The 25,810-nt window shown below is 45.3% G+C and overlaps 1 protein-coding gene across 3 annotated transcripts; it reads left to right on the forward strand.

Moving 5' to 3' along the window:
- Nucleotides 1-161: 161 nt before the first annotated feature.
- edem3 (ER degradation enhancer, mannosidase alpha-like 3) lies at nt 162-24,742 on the forward strand. 3 transcript variants are annotated; one of them, XM_072681365.1, is made up of 22 exons: nt 162-1,375; nt 1,508-1,553; nt 5,934-6,034; nt 6,721-6,760; nt 6,852-6,964; nt 7,699-7,852; nt 9,157-9,291; nt 10,051-10,156; nt 10,730-10,827; nt 11,247-11,372; nt 12,165-12,248; nt 12,389-12,472; nt 15,432-15,556; nt 16,058-16,232; nt 16,555-16,700; nt 16,888-17,032; nt 17,739-17,930; nt 18,073-18,238; nt 18,813-18,998; nt 19,596-19,643; nt 22,538-22,618; nt 23,077-24,742. In XM_072681365.1, exons 1-22 carry the CDS (start codon nt 1,281-1,283, stop codon nt 23,355-23,357), a joined length of 2,727 nt encoding a protein of 908 aa, XP_072537466.1. In that variant the 5' UTR covers nt 162-1,280; the 3' UTR covers nt 23,358-24,742. The 3 variants fall into 3 exon arrangements, with proteins under 3 accessions (XP_072537466.1, XP_072537467.1, XP_072537468.1); XM_072681366.1 differs by lacking the exon at nt 22,538-22,618; XM_072681367.1 differs by lacking the exons at nt 19,596-19,643; nt 22,538-22,618.
- Nucleotides 24,743-25,810: the final 1,068 nt, after the last annotated feature.

Genomic DNA, 25,810 nt, shown 5'->3' on the forward strand with positions numbered 1-25,810 from the left:
TTTAAAAATGGCATATAAATCAAATAATAACGTAGCTAGCGAAATAATAAAATAATACTTTGGTTCAAAAACGAAAACAAACAACAACAAAAAAAAGCTGACGTCGGGTTTGCGTGTTACCCGGATGCAGCTGACTGACGTAGCTAGCTAGCTAGCAGAAGAACTTACCGAGGCAGCATCCGGTTGGTTTGGGCACCGGAGCACAAAAACGAGAATTTGCCCCAGTTGACCAGACCTGGGGCACGGACGGAGAGCTGGTCTCGCACCTCAGGAGGCTCAGCATCAACCCGACCCGACTCTCCCTCCATGGCTGAGCTCAGCGAGCTCATTATTGAGCTAATTAGCCAGCCGAGCAGACCGCAGCACTCGCTAGCCTTCTCCCTTTAAACCTGAAGGAGCGGCAGCAGCTGTGACAACAACACCGAGCTGTCAGCGCCCAGATCTCCAAGGAAGGAGCCGTGAAGCCGGTTATTATCGTCTAATATGTGGGTCGTTTTACTGTCGAGTCGTTTCTTAGGCTTGTCGACCTGAGTCTGGTCGTTAGGGATGAACCTTTAATGAATATCTAGACAAATAGGTAGGATAGCTGTAGCTGTAGCACAGCACAGCACAGGTGTCCAGCTAGTTCACAGTGGTTAGTCAAAGTAAAAGCTGCTCTTGACCTCTTTATAAGGTCAGTTTGAGACTGCAATTGCTGTTAAAGTAGCTATAAGCACAGTTTACTGTCAAAGCAAAGCCTATTGCTATTGCCTAGCTGAATGTGTCTGTAAAGGAGACAGCTGTGCCCTCATTTCCCTCCAGGCCTGCTGCGTCTGTGTACTTTGTGGTATGCCAGCGTGTCAGGTGTGTGCCGTACGTCCAGGTCTCGGAGCCGTGGAGGAGGACAGGTGTGGCAGAATGAGCTGGTGAAGGAGTCCAGAGAAGTGTGTGTGTGTGTGTGTGTGTGTGTGTGTGTGTGTGTGTCAGTGTCACGCTCCACTTTCTACATATTAAGGCAAAGGAATTGCCAACAAGACTTGCTGCTCACTTGCTGACCCCCTACTGAGGAGTGCCCCTACTGCCCGGCATGGACCACTGACAGGTGACGGAGGGAGATTTGGGCAGCTGATGAGTGAGTGATGTTTTGTAGATCATTTCCCTGCGTTCCCAAGGCGGCGTGCCCGTCAGAGCTGCTGGAGGAAATGGCTTGCTGAGGACAGTCATGGTTAGAGGCTGTCTGTTGTGACACCACCTTATATAAGAGTCGTGTGTGTGGAGGTTGTGGGTGCTTCTTTGGGGCCATGATGTCGCCCGCCTTCGTGCTGCTGCTGCTGCTGCTGGGCTTCTCCGTCCGGATCTCCAAAGCCATGACCCGAGACGAGAAGCACAGGTTAAGGTATGTGTTCTGCTGCGGTTCTGCTGCGGTTCTGCTGCGGTTCTGCTGCTGTTCTGGTGTGTGTGTGTGTTGCGTTTGGATTGTGGTGTGTGTTTTTCGTGTGCACTAACCCGACTGTGTTTGCTCCTGCAGGAATCAAGTGGTTGAGATGTTTGACCACGCTTATCAGAATTACATGGTAAGTCAGAGGAACCTTTCATTTAACCCCTTGCTCTTGTTTTCAGGTGTTGGAAAAAGTGCTCACCAGTAGCTTTGGGCTGAGCCAACTCGATGTATTGGTTGGCTGATGTTGACGACCATTACTGTATTGGTTATTCTGTATCAGCGAAATGCCTCAACCAATACTGACCTTTTTAACCCCTTAAAATTACAGATACAGTATTCTGTCGGCAACAAAAAAAATCCTATTGATCTATTCACAGTGGGCTATTTTGGGCTACATTGAGGTACATACAGTGTCTGCGCTCTCAAACATGAAAAGTGGCAGAAGGGTTCTTTATGCAGTGATGTAGAAGAACCACTTTTGCCCTCAGGGACCCCAGACAGATCAGAATACAGGGAAAAACCAGGGATCTTTACCATGCCATAGAACCCGTGTACCGCTTTTGGGCGACGCCATAGAACCCCGTGTAGCACTTTTGGGTGGTACCTTAGAACCTTGTGTAGCACTTTTGGGTGGTACCTTAGAACCTTGTGTACCACTTTTGGGTGGTACCTTAGAACCTTGTGTACCACTTTTGGGTGGTACCTTAGAACCTTCTGTACCACTTTTGGGTGGTACCTTAGAACCTTCTGTACCACTTTTTGGTGGTACCTTAGAACCTTGTGTACCACTTTTGGGTGGTACCTTAGAACCTTGTGTACCACTTTTGGGTGGTACCTTAGAACCTTGTGTACCACTTTTGGGTGGTACCTTAGAATCTTGTGTACCACTTTTTGGTGACGCCATAGAACACTGTGTACCACTTTTTGGTGGTACCTTAGAACCCCGTGTACCACCTTTTGGTGACGCCATAGAACCCCGTGTACCACTTTTGAGCGACGCCAAAGAACCCTGTGTACCACTTTTGGGCGATGCCATAGAACCCCGTGTACCACTTTTGTGTGACGCCATAGAACCCCGTGTACCACTTTTGTGTGACGCCATAGAACCCCGTGTACCACTTTTGTGTGACGCCATAGAACCCCGTGTACCACTTTTTGGTGACGCCATAGAACACTGTGTACCACTTTTTGGTGACGCCATAGAACACTGTGTACCACTTTTTGGTGACGCCATAGAACCCCGTGTACCACTTTTTGGTGACGCCATAGAACACTGTGTACCACTTTTTGGTGGTACCTTAAAACCCCGTGTACCACCTTTTGGTGACGCCATAGAACACTGTGTACCACTTTTGAGCGACGCCAAAGAACCCTGTGTAACACTTTTGGGTGATGCCATAGAACCCCGTGTACCACCTTTTGGTGACGCCATAGAACCCCGTGTACCACTTTTGTGTGACGCCATAGAACCCCGTGTACCACTTTTGTGTGACGCCATAGAACCCCGTGTACCACTTTTGTGTGACGCCATAGAACCCCGTGTACCACTTTTGTGTGACGCCATAGAACCCCGTGTACCACTTTTGTGTGACGCCATAGAACACTGTGTACCACTTTTTGGTGACGCCATAGAACCCCGTGTACCACTTTTTGGTGACGCCATAGAACACTGTGTACCACTTTTTGGTGGTACCTTAAAACCCCGTGTACCACCTTTTGGTGACGCCATAGAACACTGTGTACCACTTTTGAGCGACGCCAAAGAACCCTGTGTAACACTTTTGAGTGATGCCATAGAACCCCGTGTACCACTTTTGTGTGACGCCATAGAACCCCGTGTACCACTTTTGTGTGACGCCATAGAACCCCGTGTACCACTTTTGTGTGACGCCATAGAACCCCGTGTACCACTTTTTGGTGACGCCATAGAACACTGTGTACCACTTTTTGGTGGTACCTTAAAACCCCGTGTACCACCTTTTGGTGACGCCATAGAACACTGTGTACCACTTTTGAGCGACGCCATAGAACCCCGTGTACCACTTTTGTGTGACGCCATAGAACCCCGTGTACCACTTTTGTGTGACGCCATAGAACCCCGTGTACCACTTTTGTGTGACGCCATAGAACCCCGTGTACCACTTTTGTGTGACGCCATAGAACACTGTGTACCACTTTTGAGCGACGCCAAAGAACCCTGTGTAACACTTTTTGGTGGTACCTTAAAACCCCGTGTACCACCTTTTGGTGACGCCATAGAACACTGTGTACCACTTTTGAGCGACGCCAAAGAACCCTGTGTAACACTTTTGGGTGATGCCATAGAACCCCGTGTACCACCTTTTGGTGATGCCATAGAACCCCGTGTACCACTTTTTGGTGACGCCATAGAACCCCGTGTACCACCTTTTGGTGATGCCATAGAACCCCGTGTACCACTTTTGTGTGACGCCATAGAACACTGTGTACCACTTTTTGGTGACGCCATAGAACACTGTGTACCACTTTTTGGTGACGCCATAGAACACTGTGTACCACTTTTTGGTGATGCCATAGAACCCCGTGTACCACTTTTTGGTGACGCCATAGAACACTGTGTACCACTTTTGAGCGACGCCAAAGAACCCTGTGTAACACTTTTGGGTGATGCCATAGAACCCCGTGTACCACCTTTTGGTGATGCCATAGAACCCCGTGTACCACTTTTGTGTGACGCCATAGAACCCCGTGTACCACTTTTGTGTGACGCCATAGAACACTGTGTACCACTTTTTGGTGATGCCATAGAACCCCGTGTACCACTTTTTGGTGACGCCATAGAACACTGTGTACCACTTTTGAGCGACGCCAAAGAACCCTGTGTAACACTTTTGGGTGATGCCATAGAACCCCGTGTACCACCTTTTGGTGATGCCATAGAACCCCGTGTACCACTTTTGTGTGACGCCATAGAACCCCGTGTACCACTTTTGTGTGACGCCATAGAACACTGTGTACCACTTTTTGGTGATGCCATAGAACCCCGTGTACCACTTTTTGGTGACGCCATAGAACACTGTGTACCACTTTTGAGCGACGCCAAAGAACCCTGTGTAACACTTTTTGGTGGTACCTTAAAACCCCGTGTACCACCTTTTGGTGACGCCATAGAACACTGTGTACCACTTTTGAGCGACGCCAAAGAACCCTGTGTAACACTTTTGGGTGATGCCATAGAACCCCGTGTACCACCTTTTGGTGATGCCATAGAACCCCGTGTACCACTTTTGTGTGACGCCATAGAACCCCGTGTACCACCTTTTGGTGATGCCATAGAACCCCGTGTACCACTTTTGTGTGACGCCATAGAACCCCGTGTACCACCTTTTGGTGACGCCATAGAACACTGTGTACCACTTTTGAGCGACGCCAAAGAACCCTGTGTAACACTTTTGGGTGATGCCATAGAACCCCGTGTACCACCTTTTGGTGATGCCATAGAACCCCGTGTACCACTTTTTGGTGACGCCATAGAACACTGTGTACTACTTTTTGGTGACGCCATAGAACCCCGTGTACCACTTTTGTGTGACGCCATAGAACCCCGTGTACCACTTTTGTGTGACGCCATAGAACCCCGTGTACCACTTTTTGGTGACGCCATAGAACACTGTGTACTACTTTTTGGTGACGCCATAGAACACTGTGTACCACTTTTTGGTGGTACCTTAGAACCCCGTGTACCACCTTTTGGTGACGCCATAGAACACTGTGTACCACTTTTGAGCGACGCCAAAGAACCCTGTGTAACACTTTTGGGTGATGCCATAGAACCCTGTGTAACACTTTTGGGTGATGCCATAGAACCCTGTGTAACACTTTTGGGTGATGCCATAGAACCTTGTGTACCGCTTTTGGGCAATGCCATAGAACCCTGTGTGTCCTCCTAGCTGTTTGTCAGGTTGTGTCGGGTCGGCCGACGGCGCGGTCTAGATTATCATAGAGAGTGTAGCCGGTCCAGTCCTGCGTTATTGTGGGGAATGGCCTGATTTGTCCTGGAATGGGATTTGTCTGTTCCTCTCAGGTGTGTGTGTGTGTGTGTGTGTGTGTGTGTGTGTGTGTGTGTGTGTGTGTGTGTTCGGCTCGTAGTCTGCAGCCCCTTTTCTACTCTGTGTTTCACTGAAATCCTCTTTGTCTCGCACACATTTCTGAGCCCAGCAGCTCTGAGTGGCTTTTCGTAGGGTTTTGAAGCGTAGTGCCACGTGTGGGCTAGACTCTGCTAATGCCGCAGCGCGCCGGTCAGGAGTGTGTATTTGGATTAGGCTGAGGGAGCGAGGCGGGATGGGGAGACCAGAAACTCTACTGAAAGACCATCCGTGGGTTTTCTGTTATTGCTCTTTATTCTCTCTATTATTCTCTTTCAAATCTCTCTCTCTCTCTCTCTCTCTCTCTCTCTCTCTCTCTCTCTCTCTCTCTCTTTACCCCTGTCTCTCTCTATTCTCTTTGTACATCTCTCTCGCTCTCTCACTCTCAGGACCATGCTTACCCAGCGGATGAGCTAATGCCTTTGACGTGTCGAGGACGAGTACGAGGGTTGGAGCCCAGTAGAGGAGATGTGGATGATGCCCTGGGGAAGTATGTCCACACACACACACACACACACACACACAGTAAGTAGGGGTAAGGGCTGTGTAATACATATTTTACAAACAGAAAATAATGTATTTAATGAATATTTGAGTGGGACCAAAAAAAGGGCCAGGTAGGAGTTCTCCAGTGTTCAAGAGACACATGGCACATGGGGGTCCAGTGGATTTAGGTGCTACCATTATGGCCCGAGGATCACTGGCTACAATCCAGGGTCATGCTGCCTGCCATCAGCAGCCAGAGCCCGAGCCTGAGAGAGCACAATCGGCCTGGCTCTCTACGGGTGGGTAAATCGCGTGCGCTCCCCCTCTCTCCCCACATCACTCCAGTGTGATGCCGGCTAGTAGCACATGAGAACACATTTTTGAACACATGAGATTGGTTTCCTGACCAGTCCTGGATGAAATTTTCCTTTAAATGGAGAGACTCAGTTCAGAGTGCTGTGTACTAGAAGTACTTGGTTTCATACCTGGGTTTCACAAACTACTATCCAGAAAACCTAAAGCTGTGGCTGTCTAATAGGACGAGAGGTAAGGGGCGTCTCCATTGGGCAGTTCTTGTGTGGGACCTGGGAATTGATCCTTCTAGCTCACACATCCATACATTGTAGAAAACCTTTCTGGGCCTGGGAGGCTCGAATGCTCATCTGGGCTCTGTGTTGTGTGTTTGTGCAGGTTTTCTCTCACCCTTATCGACACTCTTGACACTCTGGTGGTGAGTAAGACTTTAGGTGAAATATTTGAACCCTGCCCTTGTTTGACTTAACAAACATTAATCCAGCACTGTCCACGTCTGACCTGTCTAGCTGCTGAATAAGACAGAGGAGTTTGAGGAAGCTGTGAAAAGGGTGCTGAAGGATGTTCGTCTGGACAACGATATCGTCGTGTCCGTCTTCGAGACCAACATTCGAGTGCTGGGGTGAGCAAAGGGATCTCTCAAGCCGGGCTGGGCAGTATGACGATATTTTGTCGTATCGTGATAAATTATTTTATTGTGATGATAATATATAATATATAATTTACTTAATAAACACTGATCAGCTGCAGGTTTCATTACTAAACGGTGTAATTGGACTGGTTTAATTGGATGAAGAGCAGCAGATGTTAAATAAAACCAATGTATTCAGTACAGGAGAGTCTCTAAATAGTAGTTTATAAGAACTACTGATGTATTTAGTTTGTTATTACATGTATCATATTAAAAATCTTTAAACATCATAATACAGTATTTTTACCATATTGCCCAGCCCTACTTTCAGGTAATGAGCATCACTGATGCATTGTCATTAGTTATTGTAGAGGATTTATGTTATTATATTTTAATGATATATTATATTATATTATCTGTTTATTATTTGGTTCCATACAAGAGTTCAGTTTATCAACACTGGTTGTTAAAAAGAGTTAAAATAACATTTTGTCAGATGCCATATGTTCTACTCCTCATTACTTACAGACTAAACAGCACTTATTATTATGCGTAACGGGGTGGTAAGAGCTTGTTTTTGTATTATTATAACTACTAAAGCAATTATTAATGATTTTCACACAGCAGACCCTCTGAGTATGAACCTGGTTATAATGAGTAAATCTAATATAAGGCTGTAATTTCAGTATTTTTTCTAAAGCATATTTTGTGATGTGTGTACGCAGAGGGCTGCTAGGCGGTCATTCCATGGCGGTGATGCTGAAAGAGAGGGGGGAGCGCATGCTCTGGTATCAGGATGAACTTCTGCACATGGCCAAAGACCTGGGAATTAGACTACTGCCTGCCTTTAACACCAGCAGTGGCCTCCCGTATCCCAGAGTGAGCAAATGCACCGAAAATGCCATGTTTTCCTATCATTGTGAGGACACTTGGTCCCCACAGGGGTAGCAAGAAACGTACACACACACACACACACTCCTACATCTGTAACACTAGTAGTAGCCTGCTTTATACCCGAGTGGCTCACACACACACAAATGCCATGTTTTCCTACCACTTTGAGGACATTGGCTTCAGCACTAACAATAACCTGCCTTATACCAGCAGGACAAACTCACACACGGGAAATCTTGTTTTCTTATCATTGTGAGGACCTTGGTGCTCATATGGGTAGCAAGAGATATACACACACACATTTTCACATCTGTAGCACTAGCAGTAGCCTGCCTTACACCAGGGTGAGTGTACACACACACAAAATGTTACCCTATTATTGTGAGGACCTATGGTTTAGACACTTTCCCTCAGCTTTAGCACTAGTAGTAGACCTGCCTTATCCTAGAGTAAGAACACAGTCATGTTTTCCTATCATTGTGAGACTTGGTGAGAGTGGTACACACATCCTCCTACATCCTCAGCACTAACATTAGCCTGCCTTATCCTAATAGACCAGTCCACATCCTTATCTTCTTATCATCTGTCTAAATACACACCCACTTCACACACACATGTCGCACACGCATCATACGTTGTTCCCATAGACTTTGAAACGTTGTGAGTTTTGTGACCCACACACTTGCACACAGAAGCCTAGTTGAAATGGGATCAGGATCTTTGGTGGGGTTTTAAAAATCAGAAAAACCTTGATGTGAGTGTACAGAGACACAGAGTGTTCCTCATGTTGGCTGAACAATCACATTATCTGAATGACGGATTTCCACCTACATGCCACTAGCTTCCCAAATACTTTTTAATCTCGCAATAATCCTCCTACGTTATCTACTTTATCTTCTCATTTATCACATGTAAGGGGTTTTTAATAGAGCTATTCTATATATATATGCACTTTGTAAATTGGTTTCACTGTGAAGACCACTCACCGCTGCTTTCTTAATTTATATTAATTAATACAATTCTGAATTGATGGTTTTGCTCATATTATATCTGATTATATCTGATCAGGGTTTTTTATTAACCTCTTAAAATTATTTATTTATTTTAAAGAATTTAAAGAGTTTCTCTTTCTCCCAATTTTGGTGCTGCCAATTGACCTACCCGTTTGTAGCTTCCACTAGCAAATATGCTCACTAGGAGAGTAAGGACTTAACACACCTGTGGCCACAGATGTGGTACTGCCGGGCCTCTCTTTCAAGCGTTTTTTGTCTCTGTTTGTTTTGACTTAGGTCAACCTCCGGCATGGGGTTCGGGGTCCTGAAACTCGAACAGGCACTGAGACGGACACCTGTACCGCCTGTGCAGGCACGATCATTTTAGAGTTTGCTGCTCTGAGCCGTTTTACCGGGGACCCCATATTTGAGGTAAAAAATAGTTTAACAGTGTTTGATTTAGGTGCTTAATATTCACAGATCAGTTTATGTAGTAATAACTCATTCATTTGAGTCATTTCCATGTAATTACTGAGTAATTAGCCAAAGGACATGGACATATACACAGCATGTTTTATATAGCATTCTCTTGGTTAATAGGGATCCACATATTTGAAGAAATCAATCATTTAGGGTGGAAAACACACTATGTGGCATTTTTGCCTTAAAATATCAGTTTCAGGATTATGCTGATGCTCCACTGACTGTAACGGGGAGAACGGCATCTCCGTCATTCCCACTCCGGGCCGGAACGCTGCTACTGCACTATGCAGCTTCGGTGGTGGAGCTGCAGGAGAGAGAGAGAGAGAGAGACCTCTCACCTCAACTGCTGTGTATCGCAGCGTAACCCATAGAGTCATATTAGTGTTAAATCCTCTAGTATTACTGTACTGCCTCAGTCCACATGCCTCCCTACCTTAAGATGCTGCTCTACCTTCTGGAGCTCTCAGCTTGTCACTAAATGCATGTAAACAGCTGTCCATGAGTGGGCGCTCATGGAAAGTGTGATTTGTATTTACTGCAGTGGTGTAAAAGGGAATACCACTCCTCAACTGTAAAGGGAAGCAAAACAAAATAGCAGGTTTTTATGGTAGTGAACGAGATGCCATTCTCCCGGTTACAGTCAGTTTACCATCAAAGTTATTCTGAGGTAAAATTGCTACATAATCATAACTTGTTGAACATGTTTAGGCCCACGCAAGGAGAGCTCTTGATTTCCTGTGGGAGAAGAGGCAGAGAAACAGCAACCTAGTCGGGACAACCATCAATATCCACTCTGGAGAGTGGGTCCGCAGGGGTGAGACTGTTATCTGGTATTAACTATTACATTATGCTGAGGGCGATTGCACAGTTGCCCGAATACACAAGTCCACACTGCTTTTGGGCTTTTTTTGAGGGAGGGGCTCGTTATCATTGGTTGCTCTGACACTGAAGAATTCCACACGATCCGTGGATTGATTACACAAATTTGAACACACGTTTTTGCAAAATAGTAAAGCCTAGGTTAAATTTTCTTTACTATCCTTGGATACAAACACTGGAGTCATGGTATTTGTCTGTGCAAGAACATCTGCCATGCAGACAATAAGTCAAAGCAGTCATGTGGCAAAATGAACCCCACATGCGGCAGCAGATAGCTTTCACACCTGCAGCAGGCTGCACCATAGTCCGCCTGAAGCAAACCCCCAGTCCGCTGATTTTAGGAGGACCAGACATCGGTGCTCAGGCCAGCTCCCGGGCTCAAAATTGTCTTTCACACATGACCAAATGTACTGAACTCTCCGAGCAAGCGAACCTGGGTCTGGAAAAAAGCTGTTTACTAACCGTGCTGCATTTAAGACGTTTCTTCTTTCATTCTGTGTGATGGCAGATAGTGGCGTTGGAGCCGGCATCGACTCATACTATGAATACCTGCTGAAGGCCTATGTTCTGTTGGGAGATGACCAGTTTCTTCAGCGCTTCAATGTTGTGAGTGTTCAGCCCACAATTACAGCACTGTTATCATTCCATCTAATTCTGATGGTGGAGTTTATGTTTGCAGTCTCAGGAGTGTACTGTTGACTGAGAGTTTGCTGTGTAAGATACAGAGATAAATAGAAGACCCCCTTATTATGTCTGCTCAGTGTTTATGCAGATGAAATTAATGTAGTTTATTAGTTTATACTGAAAAGTCTAGTCTTGAGTTTGGCCATTATTAGTCTACTAAAAATGGCTGTGTAATGTATTATTATGGAAATTCTGCAATGTGATTTTAAAGAGGCCCTGATCACCTTTACCTCACCACCCGAGGTTACATTACACCGGACAAACAACACAAACAGCCAGGGGTGTGTTTGTTATTCTGCCTAAGGTCACCTTGGCTAATTGTCCATCTGCTTGTGTTTCAGCACTATGCGTCCATAATGAAGTACATCAGCCAGCCTCCACTGCTGCTAGACGTTCACATCCACAAGCCTCTACTCCCTGCACGCACTTGGATGGACTCTCTGCTTGCTTTCTTCCCTGGCCTGCAGGTGGGGCGAGAGCACTCAGACATGGCCGTGCAGCAAAGCTGTGATGCAGCATTAGGGAAAGACTTGCAGGGACGCAATCGTGTGCTAGAAGGGAGATGGGCTGCTCCCAGTGTTACCGTGCTGCTATGCTACACCGATCACATTTGAGCTTGGCAGAGCGGTACATTCAGTAAATACATTTATTGAATGTTTAATAGTTGCTGTTTGATGACTAAATAGTAAGTGTGTGAATTTGGTAGTGTGGCATTTAACAAGCCTATTTACCACCCTGTTAGTGATGAGCTCTGTGATGAGTGATGTCACTGCAACAGCTCACAGGAGTCACATAGCGTAGCTTAGCATAGCTTAAGTAAATGACGGCTTTAAGTAAATTACACATGATGGAAAGTAGGTAGATGGATAATTAAACGAAGAAATGTTGGATGAACGAAGATAAACAGAGCAGTTGATTAAAGATATGGCGACGATGGATCTCCTGAAAACATCAGGAATTTACACAATAGGAAACGTGTATATAAACAAGTTTGTTTATTAGTAAACAACACATCAACATTTCCGTAGGTGTTCCACTAATTGCTACAGCCCTAAATAGAGCATGCTTTTCGAAGAAAGGATTCAGTGGATGGATAATCAGACTAACATATAGATCAATGGAGGAATAGAGGAAAGAATGGCGTGACTGAAGTCTGGGAATCTAGGAAGCTTACCCAATAGGAATATGATACTGACAGAGAATTTAATTACTGCCTGTACAAAAAGTATAAATGTACATTTTTCTCTTGTTACCCCTAGGTGCTGAAAGGCGATATCAGGCCAGCCATTGAAACCCATGAAATGCTGTATCAGGTTACCAAAAAACACAATTTCCTTCCTGAGGTAAGTTCCTCTTTTGTCTGGTCTTTTCTAAATGCCTACACCCTTCACCACGGGACAACACACTGAAATATCACTATCAGTTACGTTACCTCATTGTCTCCGCCTCTCTCTCTCTCTGCCTCCCTCTTTTGTTATTTCAGGCATTCACTACGGATTTCAGGGTACACTGGGCACAGCATCCCCTGAGACCAGAGTTTGCTGAGAGCACCTACTTCCTTTATAAGGTATTTTTACAACAGGCAGCCGATTGTTGGTGTGGCGCAACAGATAACACCACTACCTGCCACTGAGCTACCACGCCATGTTGGAGACTGGGGTTCGATTCCCAGTCTGGATGACTATGCTGCGCTACACCAATAAGAGTCCTTGGGCAAGACTCCTAACACTACATTGGCCCTCCTTTGTAATACGAGTAACCGTGTAAGTCGTTCTGGATAAGAGCGTCTGCTAAATGCCATAAATGAACAGCGCTGTACCTTTTTCACATCATGGCCCACTCTCTTGATACTTTTTGTCTTGAGACCTACCGAGTACAAATACCAAGTACCAAATATGTGAAATAAGATGAGTATGCTATTGCTCAACAATAGAACTGTTAAATATTTGGTGACATTATAGAGGAAAAAATATGTATTTAAGAGCACATGCACTCCTGTGCAGACGTTCTAAGCACCTAATCACATTATTTAGGAGCATTTCTCTCAGCAGTGAGAGAGTTTTTCCTGTAGAAGCTCCAGATCTTATCAGAACAGATGCAGGTGAACGTAAATCCAGTAAAAAGGAGAAACAAGAGCTTCTCATTCTGAAGAAAGAAAGTAGAGAGATCTTGTCTGTGAGCTAGTCTGAAGAACAGAGCTCAGTTCCTCCAGGTTTCTTCTGGACGCCCCCCCAGTCCAGCCAGCACAGCGTGGAGGATGTGTTCAACTCCATCAGCAACAACAGCAGCAGCAGCAGCAGCTCACCTGATTCACCATCATTAAGCCCTGATTTACCACCAAACCAGGTGTTGATCTGAGGAGAACTCTAAATAATACTAGACTCCATGAGAGAGGAGAACTTTGGAGATGTTCTAATGATGAACACAGTGATGGAGAACCTCCACCACTTTCTGTAGGAGTGTTATTCTTATTAGTGTTTATAATAATAGCAGTGTTTTACTGAGCAGATAAACAGCTTTTAATTAGAATTATTTTTACAGTGCTATATAAGAAATGCCTCACTTTCATGCCCGTTCATCTTTTTAAGATAAATGTAATTAAACTTTTTGTAAACTTTTTTTTTAGTGTTTAGTTGGATTTGACAGGATGGTTTTAAGGGTTAAGCCTAGTCCAATGCGCCTAGGACAATGCGCATGCTGGCTGGAGATTCTCTATTGCCTTTACAGTGACTTGCTTAAACCTTCGTTAGGTTTCACACACGCATCCTAAAATCCAAATTAGTTCTTTATTTAACTCAAAATGTGTGACAATGAGGAGGCGGGTGAACCATGAGACTGCCCCCACACTTGCCTGGACACCCCCCTTGCTCAGCAAACTGGAGCTGGTTAAGCCTACGAGCTCCAGGTGGTGCTTAAAAGGGCTCAGTTAAAAGCCCACATAATGAGAGAGCCTTAGACAAGGAGGGGAGAGGAGTCGAAGCCTACCAGGACTTCCAAAGCCTAGGCTACAGCCCAGGTAGGGCGGGTCCTTGCCAGGACTGTCACTATGAAAACTCCTTCTTAGTAGCTTATTGGTCACACAAAAGAACAGTCTAAGCAGGCTGCTTGGTGACATCATTGGAAAGGTCCCACCTTGCTTTTAAATTTTTTTTCAATTTGCATCCTTCAAATTGCTTCAAATGTAGGCTGCATTTTTGGGCTGTATATTGAAACAGCCTTCTATGACATTGTGGCCAAGAACTGCAGCCCACCTGGGCTTTGCCCTAGGCTTTAGAACGCTGGTTCCCACAAGGGCTATAGTTATGTTCATTTACGTTAGGTTCATTTGGTGATTGGTGAAAATAAAGGTCCCTTCAGGGCTGCGCTGACCCATCGTGTGTCATGTAACTGCTGGGTCGCCATGGTTACGCCCCTTCCCCAGGAATGTGCCATAATGTACAGTGTATCTTTCACGTTTGACCCATTTGTGGTAGTGAACACACACACAGAGCGTTGGGCAGGCAACTCCAGCACCCGGGGAGCAGAGAGGGTGAAGGGCCTTGCTCAAGGGCCCAACAGTGGCAGTTTTTTTCCAAGGCCAAGTACTGTTTTACTCCCTGTTGCTTTCCTTATAGAGTTGAATAGAGTTTTACAGTGCAAAATCACACTACATGCAACCTACCCATTACCTCCCCAAACCACAGCTGTGCATGATCAGCAGAAAATCTGCATCACCTGACTTCTATTTGCTGAAGTGTCTTTCTGTGTGGTCTGACTTGTTCAATACAGTGCAGTTTGTCATGATGAGGTCATCACCATTTCCACCTGCTAAGCAGGTTTTAGTTTACCAGAACACTGGAGACAAAAGAGTAAATGGAAACAGGAATCTTATTGAAGACTTCAAAACTCTTAAAGTTCACACTAATGAGCTGCCTATCTGCTCAGTAAATCACTGATATTAGAATAAACACTAATAATAATAACACTCCTACAGAAGGTGGTGGTGGTTCTCCATCACTGTGTTTATCATTAGAACATCTCCAAAGTTCTCCTCTCTCATGGAGTCTAGTATTATTTAGAGTTCTCCTCAGATCAACACCTGGTTTGGTGGTAAATCAGGGCTTAATGATGGTAAATCAGGTGAGCTGCTGCTGCTGATGATGATGATGATGATGATGGAGTTGAACACATCCTCCACGCTGTGCTGGCTGGACTGGGGGGCGTCCAGGAGAAACCTAGAGGAACCGAGCTCTGTTCTTCAGACTAGCTCACCGACAAGATCTCACTACTTTCTTTCTTCAGAATGAGAAGCTCTTGTTTCTCCTTTTTTTCTCCTTTATCTGTTGTGATGAGATCTGGAGCTTCTACAGTAGAAACTCTCTCACTGCTGCTGAGAGACCTGGTTTAAATACTGTGATTAGGTATATACAGGACTGTATATATGGGGACCAGAATGACTCCAATTACATTGACCTGTTATCTGACCTGTAGTGCTGTGCTGATTTAGGGATGCTTCTTACTTGTTTTTTTTATGGTGACTCTTTAAGGCTACGAGGGACCCATATTACCTGGAGGTAGGGCGGACCGTGCTGGAAAACCTGAATCGCTTCGCCCGCGTCCCCTGTGGCTTTGCAGCCATGAAGGACGTCCGAACAGGAAGCCATGAGGACCGGTGAGAGATGATGAGCGGAAGTTTTATCACATTGCTGCAGTAGTGCTGGGCAGCACCATGCTGCCTAATGCCAGGCGTGGGCTAGAGGGGTATAAAGCCCCCCAGCATTGAGCTGTAGAGCAGTGGAAGAACTGTGTTCTCTGGAATGATGATGGTGGTGGTGCTCCATCCAGTGCTTTTTGGATGAGTTGAGGATAATGAGGCGGGGTGGTGATCATCCAACATCCTGACCTCGCTAACTCCATTGTCACTGGATACAATCAGATCTTCACAGCAATGTTCTAAAATCTAGTAGTAGCAGGATTTTCTTTTTTTTATACCCTTGATTTCAGAAGATGCTATGGACAAGCAGGTGTCCCAATACTTTTGTCATTGTAGTGTAACAGAACTGGATGCTTTTTTTTCTCTGGACTGACTTCAGTTTTTCTTTCTTGCTTTCTCATTCGCGCTCTCGCTCCCACCCCCGCCCCCTCTCGCACCCGATGCCTGCGTGTGTTCCAGCATGGACTCGTTTTTCCTGGCGGAGATGTTTAAATACCTGTTCCTGCTGTTTGCTGAGGAGGACGATTTGCCCTTTGATGTAGAGGATTATGTCTTCACCACTGAAGCTCACCTGCTCCCGCTCTCGCTCTCCACAGCCCTGCGCACACATGGGCCCCCTACAGACAACTCCACGGTACTGCCTTCAGATGCTTAGATCTAATGCACACACTGTGGACACTCTTAAACATAAAGGTGCTTTGAGCAATGCCATTGAAGAACCATAAAGAACCATCTTCATAATAATGTGTGAAGGTCTAAAGAACCTTTTAATTGATGTTATGGTTCTTTGCCAAGTTTAAGGTTCTGCAAAAGTGGTTCCTCTAAGGCGTCACTCCAAGAACCTTTAGAAGCACCTTCATTTTTAAGGGTGTGCAGTTGTATAGAGATGTATCCATGTACAACGCTGATTTTGAACCTCTCTCTATCGCATGCTCTCTCTCTCTTTCATATTACAGGCATTGGAGGAGCTTGATGACTCGAACTTTGAGTGGACGTGCCCAAACACCCGCCTTCTTTTCCCTGACCCGGCATACCCGCAGAACTTCCGGGAGCCAATCAGAAGTGCGGTGGACAAGAGTTGTCCACGCCCAACTCTTCCTCGGTGAGACGGAGACAGTGATGATGCCAGTCTGTCGCAGTTGTTGCTGTGCTGTGCCCTTAATTGGTGTCCTTAATTCCAGCTCATGATGTTAATGAAGTTCAAGCCCCACTGCTAGAACTAATATTCGCCACTTGCTTGCATGCTAAAACTCTCTGTCTGTCTCTCACTCTTTCACTCTCTCTCGCAGTGAGCCGGGGATGGGTCGTGCACCTCTGAGAGCTCAGGACTTTATGGCTAATAATCCCGAGCACTTGGAGCTCCTCAGGAGAATGGGGGTCAGTCTGATCCACTTAAAGGACGGCAGAGTGCAGCTCGTACAGCACGCTAGCCAAGTGAGTGAATCCCCTCCACTCAGCCAGGCTTTTCTATTCAAGGGCTCTTCTGCCCTGCATACATACACTGTGTCCAAATATTTGTGGACACCCTTTCTAATCTCATTTAGCTACCCATTGCAAATGGACACACATGCATGCAACTTGTCTAGTCCCTGTAGAGAAGTATTGCCAATAGAATAGGACTCTCTGGAGCAGATAAACATCATGAACTTATTAATTTGCACCATGCTGCCTAATGGCAGGCATGGGCTAGAGGGGTGTAAAGCCCCCCAGCATTGAGCTGTGGAGCAGTGGAAGAACTATGTTCTCTGGAATGATGGTTGGTGCTCCATCCAGTACTTGGAATGAGTTGGGGATGATAAAGTGGGGTGGTGATCATCAAACATCCTGACTTTACTAATGCTTTTGTTGCTGAATGCAATCAAATCACCACAGCATTGTTTCAAAATCTAGTAGAAAGCTTTCTTCCCTGGACAGTAGAGACAGTTTCTCCAACAAAAGCAGGATCAGCTCTTTATAATTCTCTTGATTTCAGAAAAAAATATGAACGTGCAGGTGTCCCAATACTTTTGTCTACATTGTGTATCTTATCTTACCATGTATTTATTTTTTTGTAAATCGTTTATGCTAAATGGACCAGTAGAAATGCAATAGATTTTTTTATACATTGACTTCAATTAAAAGCTTGTGTGTGTGTCTGCAGGCAGTGAGTGCGGTGGCTGCTGAGGACGGGATGCGCTTCATGCAGGAAATGATGGAGTTGTCCAGCCAGCAGCAGAAAGAGCAGCTCCCCCCCCGCGCCGTGCAGATCATATCACACCCCTTTTTCGGCAGAGTGGTACTGACCGCTGGTCCTGCCCAGTTCGGTATGGACCTTTCTAAGAGCAGCTTAGGGGTGAGTAGGTCTGAAGATTTGGAGCAGCATGCTTTAGAAAACCATCGTTTGAAAAGATCAAAATTCTGTCTTTTTGTCTTATTTTTGTCCCTTTTTTATGTTTATTTCTCCTTTTGTGGTTCTCTGTCGGTTTGTCTCTCAGGTGCGCGGGTTTGTGACCGTGGCTGAACCTTACACAGGCTGCTCAGAGCTGAGTAATGCTGAGTTTGTGGCTGGTCGTATTGCTCTGCTGCAGAGAGGACAGTGCATGTTTGCTGAGAAGGCCAGAAACATCCAGAAGGCTGGAGCCATTGGAGGCATCGTCATAGGTGAGGGAGATTATGGTATTTTGGCATTTATAAAGAGAAAGGTTAAGTTAAATGAGACCAGAGCTTATGAAGAGAGATGCTGAAGAATTGAATAGATTATGCAATGATAACACACAAATGTGTATAGACAAAAAGGACAAAAGTATTGGGACACCTGCTCATTCATTGCTTTTTTTTTTTTTAATCAAGGGTATTAAAAAGCATGATCTTGCTTTTGTTGGAGTATTAGTCTTTCAACTAAATTTTGGTGGAGCACTGCTGTGAGGATTTGATTGCATTCAGCAACAAGAGTGTTAGTGAGGTCAGGATGTTTGGTCATCACCACACCACCTCATCATCCTCAACTTCCCTAGTCCCCCCAAAAGCACCATCATTCCAGAGAGCACAGTTCCACTTTCACTACCTCACATCTCAATGCTGGGGGCTTTATACCCCTCTAGACACCTGGCATTAGTGGATTATGGGACTCAAATCCTAGCCAGCCACTGGAAAGGCTGTCTGTGTTGTTATCTGCTACACTGCAGTCTGACACCCCAGGATCTTATTCATTCATTTCTTTATGTCCTTCCGTCAGACGACAACGAGGGCAGCAGCAGCGACACGGCACCGCTCTTCCAGATGGCGGGAGACGGTCGGAGCACTGACGATGTGACTCTGCCCCTCCTCTTCCTGTTCCACAAGGAAGGGAATATTCTGCTGGAGGCGCTGAAGGAGCACCGAGAGGTGGAGGTGCTGCTGAGCGAGAAAGCTCGAGACAGAGGTGAGGATGGAGGAATCTGAATCTGTGGAGCAGTCCTTCCACTGTTTCTCAGCTCAACACTGGGGGGCTTTGTACCCCTCTAGCCCACGCCTGGCATTAGGCAATATGTGCCAATAGGTCCATCATGTTTACCTGCTTCAGAGAGTCCTATTCTATTGACAGTACTTCTCTAAAGGGCCTAGATAAGCTGTGTGTGTGTGCATTTGTACGTCTGTGTCAGCAATCGGTGTAAGGAGGAGGCGTGTCCACAAATATTTGGACATGTAGTGTATATTGAAATTGTATTTTACAGTTAATTATGTTTCATATGAAAATTAATAAACTATTTAAAGTAGAAACACACTGTCCTAATTTCAGGTACAGTTAATAACTAGAGCCGGGGCTTCAAAACGGGACTGTCCTTAATCAGCTGAGGAATTGAGGCGTCTCTGCACTCTCTCCTTCCTGTCTTCGTTCTTTTGCTGTCACTGTGTTTGTAACGGTGAGCCTCTTCTTTGCTTTTTTTCTCTCTCTCTCTCTCTCTCTCTCTCTCCCTCTCTCTCTCTCTCTCTCTCTCTCTCTCGATCCTTCTCTCTCTTCTTCTCTCCGGATGAGCAGAAGCCATATTTAAAGGGAAAGCCCTGCCGGGCGCCCTGTTGGATGGCAGTAAGTAATCCACCACTCTTCCTCTCCTTTTCTCCTCATCCTCGTCTTGCTCTGCAGAGTTTGTCTGCTGTACAATCACAGCATTGCACAGTTCAGGACCTCTCAGGCTTCATTGGCACCTGGCATAAACATGCGTCTTAGGTGATCCAAATCATAAGGGGACAGGGCTGAGTCGGGTCTGAAGGGGGGGGGGGGGGGTTTCAGTGGGTCTCAGAGATGCTCTGTGATCCGATGATCTCCTATACTGTATGACGTAGCGCAGAGCTTAACAAGGTGTAGTGTGAAGCACCGCGGACAGCGCCCTGATCCTTCAGGATAATCCGTCACGTGTCCACATGTGGTCTGATCACTCTGGACGGACGTTAATAACGGGTGTTAACTGAGCCTGGAAGATTCCTAGTCCTGCATAGTTCAGTTCCAACCCCTATTAAACACACCTGATGTAGGTAATCAAGGAATTCAGAAAAACCTAATCTAGCAACGACTCCGGATCAGTTAATCCCGGGTCTGTAATCTGATTGGTTATTGTCTAGATCTGCAGTCCTGTTCGGACTGTAAAACCTGTGGAGTGGGTGACCTCAACATCAGCGCATCTACATTTCCAAGCTGTAAAACCAGGCTAGTGGACAGCCAGACCACCCTAGTACAGTGGTTCTTAAACCTGTCCTCAGGGACCACCAGAAAGTCCACATGTACACTACCAGTCAAAAGTTTTAGAACATCCTAGAAACTTTTCTAGTTGTTGATTGAGATTTAAGCACTTCGGGTCCAGTGAAGAACCTGAAATGGTGCAAAGGACTAAAATAAAGGAACAAATACATCAATCAATAAATATAATAAATTGTAAATATAGATAAACAGATGCTAAAATTATTAGCATGAACTTTGCCGTGTTGAACACTGTTACTTCACTCTCTACCGCAGTATTTACACAACACTGCACACTCAGACTGCCTTCCCATTACTAGGAAAAGACCCTTAACACAGAAACCCAGGTAGAGCTGTCTACCTCCTAACAGTGGAGCTCTTAATATCTAGAGAAACTCCAGATAAAGCCAGAGAGTGGCAAGGACCGTCTCCTACACCATCAGAAGACTCTTGGAAAGTGGAGAAAACTGAAGAGGCCTGACTCACTCAGATCCACTACAGCAGCATCAGAAGACTCTCAGTAATGGGAGACTCATGTGACACCACCTTGTAGCTCAGCCGAGCACTGGAGCAAGTCTCAGTTTCAGCTGTGAGGAGAAGACGTGGAGTGGCAGGAAGAAAGCCATTGCAGAGATGTATAGTAAGGAAGTAGAACTACTTCACTACTGTACTTAAGTACTAAAACACTGTATCTGTATCTACTGGAGGATTATTATTGCTCTCCTACTTCCACTTTTACTTTACTACATATTTTGGATGAGTTTAATACTTTTACTCCGTTACATTGTATGTTTATGTGCTCCATTGTTACTCATTACAGTTATAAAAACAGTACGAATCATTTCAAACCCACATCATCAACTCCAGAGCGCTAGATGGCGCCGTCACTGGGTTAGATGAAGCCGCCTTAGCATTGAGCAGAACAGGCGATCAGGCCGTGAGCGAGCATGCTGCCGTTCTTCCTCTCACTCCGCTGCTGCAGTGAGGACACTAACGCTAGAGCTCTGTTAGTTTATCTCCTGAAGAAACTCCTCCATCTTCACCTCCTGCAAATACTCGTATGTGCCGAATGGCCTGAGATCTTTCAGCTGTAGTTGAGTTTACAGAGAGTGAAGCTCAGGGGTTTGAGCTGCTCTCCTCACTGGTTTTACAGATGAAGCTCTTGTATGTGGCGGGTTGAGTCAGGTCTGCTCAGCTCTCTCTCTTTTGGGCGAGTTTGTTTAGAGAGTGAACTGAGGACTCGTGTGTCTTCTACAGTCCTGTTCTTCTACTACAGCCAGAGGAGCTGAGACAGGCCTTAAGTCTGAGCATCGGAACTAATATAAACACTGATACACTGATTTTGACTGCTTTCTGGAAGAACTACAGAACCCAGTACTGTACTTTTACTCTCAGTACTTAAGTAGCTCATTTTAGAATACTAAACTACTTGCAGTCCTTAAGTACTAAAATATTGAGTACTTTAGTACTTCCACTCTTTTCTGATAGAGCACCTGTACTTTTACTCAAGTCTGGGGCTCTAGTACTTTATACATGTCTGATCATTGGCCTACTGGAAAATTGGGGGTGTTCTACAACTTTGCACTGGTAATTTAGTCCCTACCGCTGTGTGTTGTGTGTTGGGCTTGAGAAAAGGATCTAGATCGTCTATAGCAGCCTCTGAAGATTTGGTTTGAGAACTAGCAGATCTTCTTAAGTGCTAATCTTAAGACGAAAGCCAGACATAGGTGATCCAAATCATAAGGGGACAGGGCTAAGTCGGGTCTGAAGGGGGGGGGGGGTGGGTCCAGTGGGTCTCAGAGATGGTCTGTGATCCGATGATCTCCTATACTGTATGGCGTAGCGCATAGCTTAACAAGGTGTAGTGTGAAGCACCGCGGACAGCGCCCTGATCCTTCAGGATAATCCGTCACGTGTCCACATGTGGTCTGATCACTCTGGACGGACGTTAATAACAGGTGTTAACTGAGCCTGGAAGATTCCTAGTCCTGCATAGCTCAGTTCCAACCCCTTTTAAACACACCTGATGTAGGTAATCAAGGAATTCAGAAAAACCTAAACTAGCAACGACTCCGGATCAGTTAATCCCGGGAATGGTCTGTAATCTAAACCTGTGGAGTGGGTGACCTCAACATCAGCGCAGAAATGTAAACCCAGGCTAGTGCTAATCGTAAGACAAAAACCAGGCATATCTTGGCTGAAGATGGTGTAAATTTGTGTCTTTTTAACCAAACTGATGCTTTCAGACTCACAGGTCACCCAGCTGAGGTCTGAAGAGCCTGATAAGCCGGATCAGATGTGTCCGATTAGGGTTGGAATTGTACCATGTAAGAAGGACTGGTTTCAGTTTATGGCAGTATTGACCACTGCATGCCACATGCATCCCCAGTGCTCGCTCGTTTTCATGGCAAATGCATTACATGCATGGCAAAATCTGTGTGTGTTTGTTTTTGTTTGTTTGCTTTTATTATTTATATAAATCTAAAGCTGTATGCTTGGGTATGGACGGTATGAATCAGCATGGTTATGTGGATGTGAAATCATGCTCAATATAAAAAGGTGGGGAAATGTGAGTAGTTATTAGAAAGCTTTGTGGGTTTATATTAGGGTGATGGGCCATTTGATGATAACTGGACCAATAGAAATTGCTGAAAAATGATTTAAAATAATGAAATATCATGCTTTAAAAGTTATACTTAAGGAGCAGAAGGTTTAGCTTCCGAGAGCGACAGGCAGATCTGCCTTTGCTGAACTAACCGAGATTTTCAATCACTTTCGCCCTCAGGTGGGGATGAAACAGAGGACGAGGACTGCTGCACCGAGGACCACAGTAGCCCAGCCCCCTCTGCAAATCCTGACCAATCCCAGTTCACCACTCAGGAACAAGAGATAGTGGGGGAGGAGTCTGAAAAGTCAGAGGCGGACCTTAGCAAAGAACCACCTGCATCTGCGGGGGAGGAGCCTGCAGAGGATGAGGATGCTAGCAGCCAGTCAGTGGACTCCTTAATGGCTGATTGGCAGGAGGACCTGGAGGCGTTCAAGCAGATGGAGAAGGACGAACTTTGACGTCCTCTTGTGACCTCTCGTGTCCAGTGGAAGGTCATGCAACACAGCCATAAAATGAAGACAGACTGACTAAAGTGGTCGTCAGCTCGAACCCTTTCAGACACGCCTGATGGTGAGCTCTGGCTTTTTTTCTGGGCAGAGTTCAGGTACCTGTGTGTGTCAATCTCAGGTGCTTCTCACAGAGCATGGCTTAAATGCTCACCTGTGCAAACTCCTCCTCCTCCTCCCTCACCTGGACCGATTATGTCAAACCGAAGATGGGGGCCAAACTAGCTCTTCTGTCATCTCTTTATACGTCTTCCTTCTTCATTTCAAATCTGAGCGCATTAAAAAAAAACAAAAAAATGGAAAAAGTGGGGTTAAGTGATTCGCGGGCTGATTCGATTGAACTGTGGTGAATCATTATTCTTGCGCAATAGGATTCGTTTAATTTCTCGGCAGAGTTTACAGGATCATTGTTGAAAAACGGGAATGGTTTCTTATACGTGGAATAACGGGCTATAGGAACTTTGCAGAATCAGTTCACTGTATATATGTATGTATGTATGTCTGTATGTCTGTCATTTCTGGAAAAATGTGAGATACTATGACCCCGTTTTCACCTGCTCACTGTTCCCTGATAAGATTTCAGCCACATGCGTTCACACTCAGTAGTCAAAGGTGTCTCCAGTAAGTCAGGCTAAAATCTGATCGCTGTGTGGGACTGAATATGCAGATTTGGTTGTAGTGGGCGGGGTTTCGGCTGTCGGAGGTGATGCGTTTACATTGCTGAGATGCATTTTTAAAAAAAATATATATATTTTTTTTTTTTTAAGGCTCACATGCGTCTCAGACCCCCTCCTGAAGTGATCTGAGCGATCAGATTTGGATGTGTGTTTATGTGGCTCGGCCTTATCCAGAGACAACCCTGATATTCAGGATGGGTGTAAACGGGGTCCTACTGTTTTTAACGGTGTGCCTCAGTAACGGTTGGTTTTGCGTCTTATCAGACTGTCCCCTAACACTCCACACACCTCCTGACCAGGTGTGAGGTGCGAGGAAAGTGTTAGGAGGCATTAGGCCTGTGGTGGACGTTTTGAAAGACCAAGGCCTGCATTGGTCATGCATTTCTAATTGTCTGTATAACAGTTTTCTGCTTTCATCAAAAATGTAAAGTTCGATCATCACCCTCAATAATTCAGTGATGTTTGAGAACAGTCCAAACTCGCTAGCTGGCTACAGTTCTTCACAAAGGGTCCAAGAAAACCTTGTAAACGCTGTACTGACCACCAGAGGGCGCCATTGCTTCACAGCTGCCCACAGGACTCGCTGACTGAACCTGACCATGAGGCAAGAAGCAAATAATGTTATAAACTGGAAAATAAACTTTTTTTTTGTTCAAGACATTTAAAGCCTTTGTTCATCAGCCTGAGACTTCTGTTTACGGTGAAGTGGGACAGGATGATTTATTTTATTTTATTTTTTCTACAGAACGAATCAGATCAGAAGGCTGTGTGCAATAAAAGGCCAAACACACCTTGATTTTCCAGGAAGAATCAATTCCTTTTCTTTTTAATTTGTGATTCACTTCCCTTTTTAACGTTTGGGTGGTTGTGATTATTGGAAAGTGGAGCTTACGGTAGGTTATCAAACACACAGCAGGTGATGTGTATCTTCTTTTACAGCATGGCAGTTATATTGCACCGTCTATTGACTCTTTTCGGACAGTAACCCATCCTAGTTCCCTGTGTTCAGCTGTGTGATGAGCTCATAAACTGTGGCCGTCGAAAACTGCTGTGTTTCAGAGAAGCGATCATGTCAGTTTCCTCAGTAAAACACGTCTATGTATGTTCACACTTTACCTCGAACCTGACTGGAGGACATTTATGTCGATTTCTCTCGGTAGATGAACTGATCCCCAAAAAGCTTAAAGTTTATATCATTTATTTCTAACTTGACCCCGTTTTTCTACCCAATTTGGAAAGCCAGTCCTCGTTCATGTGAGCTCCACCCCAGGGTGAAGACTAGCACATTTCTCCTCAGACACACGTAAAAAGCCAGCCATCGCCTCTTTTCCAACTACCGCTGATGAAGCATCGTGAGGTAGCCCGGTCTGCAGCTCTGATACAGCAGCATGAGGATGAGGGCAGCTGTGCTCTCTCTGACTCTGGCTGCTGATGGCAAGCAGCATGACCTGGGATTCGAACCAGCGATCCTGTTTGGACATTTTTGGAGACCTGTAACAGTTTGGGCACCCCAAGAGATTTGAGCTCTCGGGTATGCAAATTTCATAGCTTTATAAATAAATTTATTTATTTATTTATTTATTTATAAAGTTCTGCGGTTCTCCTGCTGGTAAAACAGATTCATTGGGTTTATAAAGGGTCAGATATTATGGTCTGTTTTCAGGTTCCACTGTAAAATAGCTCCACACTGCAGAACCTCAACTCCTTTATTTACCTTCTGAGAACGTC

The sequence above is a fragment of the Salminus brasiliensis genome, chromosome 6 (assembly GCF_030463535.1).
Source record: "Salminus brasiliensis chromosome 6, fSalBra1.hap2, whole genome shotgun sequence".
In the NCBI taxonomy this organism is placed as follows: domain Eukaryota; kingdom Metazoa; phylum Chordata; class Actinopteri; order Characiformes; family Bryconidae; genus Salminus; species Salminus brasiliensis.